The sequence below is a fragment of the Buteo buteo genome, chromosome 1 (assembly GCF_964188355.1).
Source record: "Buteo buteo chromosome 1, bButBut1.hap1.1, whole genome shotgun sequence".
NCBI lineage: Eukaryota > Metazoa > Chordata > Aves > Accipitriformes > Accipitridae > Buteo > Buteo buteo.
In genome coordinates, this window is record NC_134171.1 from 43,265,707 (window position 1) to 43,275,997 (window position 10,291).

At 36.9% G+C, this 10,291-nt stretch overlaps 1 protein-coding gene across 6 annotated transcripts in view; it reads right to left on the reverse strand.

Moving 5' to 3' along the window:
• Nucleotides 1–9,965, reverse strand: part of PALLD (palladin, cytoskeletal associated protein) — a 210,861-nt gene extending 200,896 nt beyond the window's left edge. For 5 of the 6 annotated variants that reach the window (XM_075028877.1, XM_075028867.1, XM_075028850.1 and 2 more), the window contains exons 1-2: nucleotides 9,805–9,965; nucleotides 5,826–6,872 (exon numbers count right to left, since the gene is read on the reverse strand). In XM_075028877.1, coding sequence (XP_074884978.1) covers nucleotides 5,826–6,871 — 1,046 coding nt within the window. In that variant the 5' untranslated portion in view covers nucleotide 6,872; nucleotides 9,805–9,965. The remainder of the gene's footprint in view (nucleotides 1–5,825; nucleotides 6,873–9,804) is intronic. The other variant, XM_075028842.1, reaches the window with a different exon arrangement.
• Between the last annotated feature and the right edge of the window lie 326 nt (nucleotides 9,966–10,291).

A 10,291-nucleotide genomic window follows, 5' to 3' on the forward strand; every position in this document is an offset into this window, starting at 1 on the left:
GGACAGACCTCAGAAGTAATTAACTATTCAGGTAGTGAGGCAAATGCTGAAGAGCTCTAAGTCACTCCCAGCAGTGACTTGCTTTAGTTAGCTTAATGGTAACTTAGGTATTTTAAGTACTGCACTGCTGATGCACTTTGAAGGAGAGCTACTGACTGATACAATGGTTGTGAAACTAATGTAAAAACTGTCTGTTTCAACTTATATTTTATGTGCTTTAGACCTTCTTTAGAAGACAGGTATCCTAGAACTTCTCAAACTACCCAATACTTTACTAGGTCTTAGGTTGGAATTTGGGTAGTTCAGCAACATAAAAATTGTTCTGACCAGTGACAAAATCTTCTTTGTTAGATATCTAATTTTCTGCTAGTAGAACTAGTAAGTTAGGCATTGAATTTTGAGGAAATGTAGTGGTTCTTGAAATTTAACTGATTGTTTTCTTTTGGGGTTCAACCCTAAGATTCTAGTTATAAGTTCTTCTGTTAAATTTTACTTATTTTACTCTTGTAGAACAAAGCTACTTTGGTCAAGTTTTGTCACTCAAACCATAATATTTACATTTTTTGCTTTCTATATGATACAGCTATGAACATCCAAGGTACTTAAAATTTTAGAGGCCTTCCTAGTCACATAACCTTCAAATATACACTTACACTACATTTGATGGTTTCTTTGCTTGTAATAAGATTCTGCAACCTTGTTATCCTTAGCCTTATAAGAAGGGTAGCAGGTTAAGGCAGGATTCTAGCTTGACTTTAGATATGTTGAGGATTTTAGAAAGTTTAGCTCCAAAAAAACCTATGAAAAGGTAAGAAAGCCAGCTATAAAGATTATTGGGATCCAGAATAAAATGTGATACAAAGAAAAACAGTAACATGCTAAAAGGTCAGAAAGACCTAAGTAGTTTCTTTTGAAGGCCTTTTGCTCTGCTGTAGATCACTTGTATGAATTCATGGCCACCAGGGCTTGATGCTCCCTAAATATCAGCTGTGCTCATTACTAGGCTGGACAACTTCTTGGGTGCTGGGAAAAAAAAGCACAATTTACTCAGTGCTTTTCTTGTCACCATTGAACTATTATTATTTCATCATGGCTTTAGGGACTATGCCTTCTGGTTATTTTCTTCCCAGCTGAGACAAAAAATTAAAATCCCAATTTCTCTCCACTTTTATCACACTTACCACACAGAGTTCCAAAAACATTATTTGCAGTGGCTATGTTATTAAAACTGGCTTTTCTGGGAGAAATCAGAACAACTGAAGCCTGGTTTCTGCAGATTTTATTGCTGTGTACAAATATATAGACGGTGGTAATCCCGGCTCATGCCCCTATCTCTATCTCCTGTTCAGAAAGTTTTGCATGTGCTAAGTGGCTGACTCTTAATGCCTCACAGACCAGGTAACTGTTCTGCTTGTTCTATAGCCCTTCTTTTGGCAATAACATTAATATCCATTTCTACCTTCTACCTATTCAGCAGTTTTCACAAAATGTTTAATACCTTTTACATTTTTTTCCCTCTGGCCAGTTTCTTCAGAAAACCGTAGTATTTAAATCTTTCCAGTTCATGTGATTACGCTCCAAAGATTTTTTTCTAAAGGTATTACAAATCAGAAATTCAGTCTAATGAAACAGTTGTCTAAGTACAGCACTTCAGAAAATTAGATTCTTTCTATTACCAAAATACAAGAGAATGATCAAATAGCATTATACCATCGGTGTTCTGCTTTTTTTTTTAACCATATAAAACTCAAATTTGCAGAAATGTTCCTGAAAGTGGCACAAAAAGCAAGCATTCTTCACTTGTTCTGCAATACATAGGTGGTTTTAAATAGGCTTGTCTTTTTCCACTGCAGCATACTAGCTATTTATTGGATATTCAGGATATATCAGAAAACTCCCTTTCAGCTCCAGAAAGAGGGGAAGTTATGTGCATAGGTGACATTATGTAACTGTTCAGAAGTTCCTAGTAATGTTACTGTAGTCTAGAAGCCACTACAAATTTTTCTGCATGCTTTCTTATCTACTAAAAGAAAGAACACCCTCCTTTCCCCATGATTCAGACTTTGGAGTCTCACCCAAACAGCATGCAAGTATTTGCCGTGTCCTTAAACGGTTGGGCCAGTCGCTTAACCACTGAATGAGTCTTAGCTTTTGTTCTATGGGCTTTGCAACAGCGCTCAAAAGCTGAAGGGCTCTAGGCTTCCCCCTTGTGCGGCTCGGCCCTCAGAAGAAATCCAGCCTGCGAGAGCCCTGCCCGTGCTGTATGCGAGTGACCTCTTCAGCCAAGGCAGCGTCATTACAAAAAGGTCACGGTGCAAAACTGTGTTGACTTCCAAAACGAATAGTTTTTGAGGTACAGCTCCCATACTATTCAGAAAAGCAGAGTTTACATTAAAATTTAAAGAATTTAAAGCTTATTTCTAGATTTCTTGTAAATATCTTGATATTAGCAGCCTCTGAAATGAATACAACAATGATGTAAAAGACCTAAGCAAAAGAAAGCTTCATAGCTTGCGCACAACTTCCTAGTTCAGTTAATATTTATGTACAGTTCTGGAGTCATATCACGGATGTAAAGACTGATGTTCTGCCAGATAATATAAGACCAACAAGCTACCAAAGAATTACAACAGTGCATCTTTGCTATTAAAACACTGCAACCTCATTGCTACTGTCAAACTCAACTAAAACGTCTATGCTGTATTTCATAAAAGAAATCAATAACTTCTACTCGGTTCTGAACAGAACTGTACTTGTACTTATGCAGGAAACACAGAGTATGTGAATCTGATGGCACCAGTGAGTTTTTTTTGCTGTGTTATGAAAGTAAATGCCTATTGATCCTAGGGTCTATGTAATGGACGTTTAGTAATTCTGTTTTTCGAGATCCTCCATGTCTATGTGCTGCCTATTCTGGGATCATTTTCACCCCACAAAACACATTTTTTAACTCAGTAGGATTGAAATGTGTGTTAAGGTGTAACAGAGTGATGGTAGTAAAAACATTCAAGCCAACAGAACCAGCGTTTCATTCTAGTAAAACAGTATTTTCTACATACTGGCTCTCAGTACCTTAATAGTCTTATTAATGACTTGATAAGTAGTACCCTATAAAAAAGCCTTTGTGTCTCTTGCTTTCTTAGCAAAAAACTTTGTAAGAAAGTTTGCTGTTCAAGTTACGGAAGTACAGATGTTTTCAAAATTCAAGTACTATGAAAACTAAGTTCCTTTGAGGCAATATGTATCATGGTGAATTCTTACCAGTAAGAAAGACAGTTCAGGGTTTTTCTTCTAGTTGCATTACCTGTGGATATGAGTTGACAGGGCAACTCTTTCTCCCTGTGCCACCTGTTGGCATAGCAATGGAGGAATGGGTAGGATTCACCTCACCTGTTATGACAAGCTAATAAAAAAGTGTTTAGCCTGAAGTATTTGCCTTAATATCTTGTCAATGGACCACACAGGTGACTCTTGGTAGATGTGCTTCTCTCTAGTGACTGAAGTTGGAGTCTAGGGTGACTTGGTCAGGTTAACTATCTAACCTACAGATGGGTAAAGTTAGGTGAAAAGGTCTTTAGTATCAATTAATAATAATTATTTTTCTTCCTTAAGGGTGGTCCCTCTGTCTGTTGCTACTACTCTGCTTTACAACTAAAAATATCAGTAACAGTATGTTAGCCATCATATTACCTAACCCAACAACAACAAAAGAACTACTAGAAGCTAACAGTTGTGTTGCCCTAGTGTCTACATCAGTACCACTGGCAGGCTGCAATATCTTAGTGAGGGGGAAGGAAGAATCTAAGAAACACAAGGAGGAGGATTCCCTGGCTGTCATAATTGTACGACTTCTACAATTCCCCTTTCCTGCTTCATGAAAGTCTGAAGGAGAATGAACAGCTGTAAGGCTTTTGCACCCATAATTGTGATTCTTGTCCTTTTTTCCCCAGCAGATATTAAAAAAAACCCAACCAAACCAAACACCTATTAATGACATGACATTGCTGTTGTATTGCTTGATGTTCATTGCAATTTAGGCATTACAATTATATTTTTGAGGTAAGCTTCCTGACCTGTTGGCAAGGCTCATAATGTAATTCCTTTGCTTAGCATACTTAGATCCACAGCTTGTCTTGGTTTAGAAGATCACTTGGCTTCAGTTTGTAGGACAATTTAAGCTCAAGTACATAACCAATGTACTCAATGTGTTGAGGTACAACTTTTTACACTTTGTATACAAGAACAACTGAACACACTTGATGTTGCTATAAATGATCTTTTGACCCTGTAAAAATTTCAGTGTCTCAATATTCAGCTTGTCTGGGATACGTTTTCACTGACGACTTACATGAAGATAAAGGCAATGCAGTTGTCTTTAACAGTCACAAACAAGACTCTCGAGATATTTTCTGCGAAGTAACTTCACCTTGGAATGAAAGCATATATAAGCACATGTAGCCATAACATGACTTTTCAAAACTGTACTTTTTTAATCTTGCTGACAAAGATCTAAAATCTTCAAACTGACAGCTCTCTTTATTCTCTCTGCAAACCTGTACCAAAAGGTACAGATTTTAAAAATGTGTTAAAGACTGATTTCAAAGGAGAAGTTCAATGATGGTATGTATGAAGACACTGTTTAGTGATGGATATTAATTCCTAAGCTTGCATAGCCACAAGGCCTATACATGTGACTATCTGCAAGCAATCAGGGGTAACAATGAAAAATATTAGCAATTTCAAAGTGTTAAAGACTTCACAGCAAAAGATATGAAGAAATTTAAAGTACAAGTGTTACAGGAAAGTGATTGCTACGTTCCTTTAAGGAAATGTTGAGAACTTTAAAAGAATTATGCAGTCTTCAGATGTAACAAAAGAACCTTACAGGAAGTTCTGAATGGGGAACTACAAATTCTATCCTGTCCGAAAAGGACTATCCCTTTGAGAATATCAAATATACTCAGTTGACTTTAAACCAAAAGAGGTTGTGAGTAACTATTAAACTGGAGGTATAATCTACCTCTGTGTGTGTTAAGCAATCACATTAGCATTAAGGCTCAGACTTGTGAAGTGGCAAATGCTGTCTGTGAAGTACTAGTTGACCTTAATTTCTAACAGCTTTAGAAGAAAAGGAAGACAGTGAAAAGTATTATGAGTTAATTCAGCCCTCGCTGATACTGCAAATGTAGCTTTTATAACTGTTATAAACACATGTTAATAAAGAACCTAAACTAAACAAACTTATGCAGCAGTTACTTTTATGTTTTGTCATCAAACAAAAGCAAATTCACATAAATTTCACTGCAAAGAATTGAAAGAAATTTTGAAATGGCTACCATCTTAATGTCTTCTGGAAATGTCTTACACAAGAGGATATTTGGCTAGATTTAGAAAATTTTAGGTTATCTTATAGTACAGACCCTAAATCCCATTGGTATGGGGCATGGAGTCATTCTAAATAACTGACAGTAAAAACTGTATCAACTGCCTGATACATGTTCTTCAGGGGCAAATTGTGAATTCTTTCACCTATATTAATGAGGTAACAGTCACACAGAATGTTGTTAGAGTCACTGCTGTTTCTAATTTTGCCATGTGGCTCTTGATTCAAGTAGAACTTTGTATCCCAAGCAGAAAACAATGAATCACTCTAGAGAACTAAAGAGGTGAGAATCTGTTATTCCATGTGCTTACTAACCACTGCATGATTCACTGTTCTTATGTGACTATCTCTGAACAGGTCCACTATGATACCTGTCCTTAAGTATCTTCCACAATTAGAAGATGATGATATCTGGCAACTTAGTTAAAAGGCACATGCTTACCTGACATGAGGGACTGGGTTGCCAGCAACTCTGCACTCCAACAATACTTTGTTTCCTTCGGCAACTTCCTGGCTCCTGAGCTTCTGAGTGAATTGAGGTGGTGAAGGTTGATTCTCTTCCATGTTGATGAACGGGTGGCAAAGGACCGTTTCGCTCTGAGTGATGCTCTCCCTTTCAGAAAAGTGTTCTCCATTCAGATGAACTCCAGGCAATTTTGCCTCAGGCTCAGTCTCTTGATGTGGCTTGTCAAACTCCTGGGTCACTGAGGTACTTACAGCTGGCTGTTTCTTTTTAGGAGACAGGTATCCACTGTCTGGAGAAGAAGAGTCCCCATCAGGACTTCGGCCTCTTGTCTTTGCTGCCTGTCTAAATATAGATGACAATTCCTCTATGAATGTGGCAGCTTTATCACACAACTTGTTCCTGAAAGGAACTTCTCCCTGGGAAGCTGATTCAGACTTTGGGCTTGTCTTAGGCACACCTGGACCATCTTTCTCCGAATGTTTCAGGCTTCTAATGAAGCTGGGACTAGCAGTTAGCAAAGGCGAGGTGCTTGCTTGCCTCCTGGAAACTGTGACAAAATTACCTGCTGTTTGAGGTGCGGTGGATTGCTCTTTCTGATTCCTTGGGAGAATGTGACTTGCAGGAGATGAAGTCAGGCTGCTTGCTTGAGGCCTCTGTAAAGCATCTTGCTCATGCAGTTTGGTATCCCTGAAAGAAGGGTTTTCTGAAGTGCTAGAAAGAGAGGTGTTGAAAACATGAGTAAAGTCTGGTGCTGCATTCTGATCCTCCTTCATGGAATTGGCAATGGCTTCCTGAGCTATATCAAGACTCTTACATATCTCCTCCTGGGTAAGGAAGGCAGAAATTTCATTTGAAAATTCCCCATTCTGTATGTCTGATACAGAATCATAGAAAAAGTCATGGTAGGATGAAGCTTCTGACATATTTTCAGGATATCCCTTATTGGTGCCTCTCTCTGCACAGTAAGCCTCCTTCAGCATTAAGGAAAGAGGCAATGCCTGGCCACAGCTTCTGTCTTGCATTCTGGAAGACACAAATAAAATTCCTTAATGAAAAAACTTCTCAATAAAAAAATCCTGATATATCCTGGTTCCCATAAGGTAGACACAAAACTGGGAGAAGAGCAGAACCCAATGGTGCATGAAATACCATAAACCTTGGTTTCTATTAGAATGGGCCAGGGCTGCAAACTGTCTAGGTGGAAATGAGAGCACTTAGGAGTAATTTTTCTCACGCATCTTCCTTCAGAACTGTGAAGACATCCTTTGTCTGTACATTGCCTAGCACGAGCTCAACTCCACTAGACCAGTCTGAGTGTTTTGTTATTTCACATCTGATTTGTTATTTCACATGAATGCTATTACACTTCATTTTTTTCTGTTTTTAGGCTTGTGACGATTTGGGGGATATACTTACTTTTCTCCTTCCCATAACACTGCCTTTCAGACACTAAACCATCAAATTCCAAGAGGAAAACAGTGTCCTAGTTGAGAACATACACAAGGAAGTTTGGATTAGAAATTCCAAGTTATCCTGTCTGTTTAATGTAGATAATGTGTTTAATATTATTTTATTTCTTGTGTTAACATTTGTAACTTGTTACCTTTCAATACAGTTTAGTAGCACTTTCCTCAACGCTAATAAGTGGAATATCAAACTACCACATGCTAAAAGCAAAACACTAAAGAAATAGATTTCACAACCTATGTATCATCCTGTACCATCTAAGTGTATAATGCATATTCTGTACCAGTTTCACAGAGCACAGAAGCATCTATACATCTCCAGTTTTCCCACAAGATTTTAGAATGAGAATGAGCGTTCTCAGCCTCTGTAAAGCCAGCAAGAAACAAGACATCAGGGAAACCGCTCTTGTCCCAACGGAAGAATCTGCCTGAAGGTCTCCTTGTTGAAATTTTATTTGTCCTGCTGGTCACTAGATTGTGAGTGATCTGATCTTGAAAGTAATTGCTGCTTCTGTGAAACATTTAATTAAGTTGAACATCAGTGGTTTTAGTTGCCCTTGAAAATTCTCTTCTTATTACGATAATTTCTACAAGATTAATTCTGCACAAGACTTTAAAAAACATTATATTTTCTCTTCATGGTTCAAAGTATTTCTCCACTGATAGACAGGTGGCTTGACAGTCATGAGATGCACTCGGATGTATTTTACATCAGCTTGTGCAAGCTCCAATTCCCTTTAGTCACTTCACCAGGGCTCACCCGGCATGTAGTCATTAACTGACTGATAGATTATTGGAATTCTTGGCCTGGCGTATGCATCTCCTGATATGCCTGCTTGTCTTGCCAACAGATTACAACCCAACACATAAAAGAGAAATATAAGGAAACCAAAGCATTTTAGGATTCGATATATGTTTTTATAGAATACAGTGATAGGCTTATTCTTTGCTGGGATTACATCTTTCTTTCTTTTTATCTGTGTTTACTGGGCAACAAATTTAGCAACCATGCCAATCTAAAAAAGCATATACTACCACATAGCAGCTTTAAAGAATGAATCTGAGAAGCCTAGCAAACAGTTGGCCTAGAGGCTCAGCTGTTAAGGCATAAACTGGATGAATGCCAGGGAACTAAGGGTTAAACCTGGAGAGTTTCTGTCTCCTTAATCTTATTTATTTTTTAAAACTTTGTATTCAAATGAACAAAGGTGCTACTTTACTATTTAGATAACTGGTAAATATCTGTGCTTCAAATGATACTTTTATTTAAATCTGATTCATACTGGGTCCTAGCTTGCTCACATCTCAAAGAAGTGATACATTACACACTCAGATAAACTTCTCTGACTTCCAACACCAAGCTGCTCTGGTGTTTCAATGGGTTATGGGTCAGAGGACAATTTCATCGATTGCTAGCCACCCAACACAATGATTAAAATGAATGTATTATGAATTAGCATATCTCCTCCTGATACTCAGTTTTTTCATTAGAAAAATATAATGGCTACATATGTCATAATTTTCAAAGCCCAGTGTCTAAATTTAGGTAAGTCAATCTGTAGCTGGGTATTTAGGTGAAGTCGATTAAATTAAACGTGCTAGTTATTGCCAATTTCTGATGCTGGTAAGCCGCCTTGGTGAGAAAGGTCTGGTGCCTAAAAATGGAATTATATGTCTAGCTTTAGATAGCTGAATGGAAGCTTTCAGTATAAAGGCTTTTTTTCAGACACACTGTAACACATAAAACCACTATTCTTTTAGAGAAACTTGTAACCATAGCGAACTGGAGGTGAAGTATCACAAACCGTATCAAGTAGCATATAAGATCATAATCAGAAATTTTGAATGCTATTTCTAGCTTCTCCAAGTTAGACTATAATGTATTTATAACAGTTTTCATCATCATTACTTATTAGGTAACATGCAAAGCCATATACTGTATCATTTAAAGACACAAACATAAAATACAATGCAGATCAGTGTTTAGCTATACTTCCAGCCTTATTACATATAAACTATTTATGGGGTCCTATTTGCTATATATTTAAAAATTACTTACAAGTAAACACACATTTTAATATCACGTTGTTTAAATATTTATTCAGAAAATAATATAGATGCTCTAAGGAATATGGTAAATAGTAAATTAAAAATGTACTGGATTACAATAATCTCAGAAAACATTTGAATAATTAAATTAAGATATTCAAGAGATAAATAATGAAATATGGAAACCCATAGAAAATCAAAGGACTCACTTCAAGAAATGTATAAGCATCCTAAATTTGCAGAACCTGTCCAATGAAAAATTATTACTTAAAAAAATATGAACCAAAGCCAATCTGTTCAAAGGAATAATATGAAGGAAGAAATGTATCTAGTAAGTTTTTAAAACAAAAAAGGCACATATTTTTCCTCTGAATTTTGAAATCTGCAAAATTACTCCCCAAAGTAAAATAATTAAATTTAGCAGAAAATATAAAACAGACCTTACAATGAACAAGCCAATATGAAGAGTCTCAAGTACAATAATAACGGGTAAAGTTGTTTTTTTCCTTCTTTATCTAAGTAGGCTTAAGTTGCTCCAGCTATTCACTAAAGATGGCTTGGTTCTCACTAAGCATCGAGAAGACTGTGGCCTGTGTGTTACATCTGTCCTCTGTGACTATGTAATTCTTACCCCACTCATCTATATTTGGTAACTGAACTCATGTTTCAGCAGACTGCTGCTATCTGGAATTCCAGTAGAAGCAACATTAGGCCTGGAAGTGGTACAACGTACGGTGCACTTACTACCCAGAAATTCAGAGAACTTAATCATTTAAATGAGCAATTCCTGTTGTATTTAACACAGTATTTTAGGCTGTTTTAAAATTTTTTTTATTTTTATTTTAAAATATTATTCTGGAATTTTAGGATGTGATTTTTGCTCATTATTAAAGGGCCTGCCTCCACAGGTCATAGAAAACACATAGT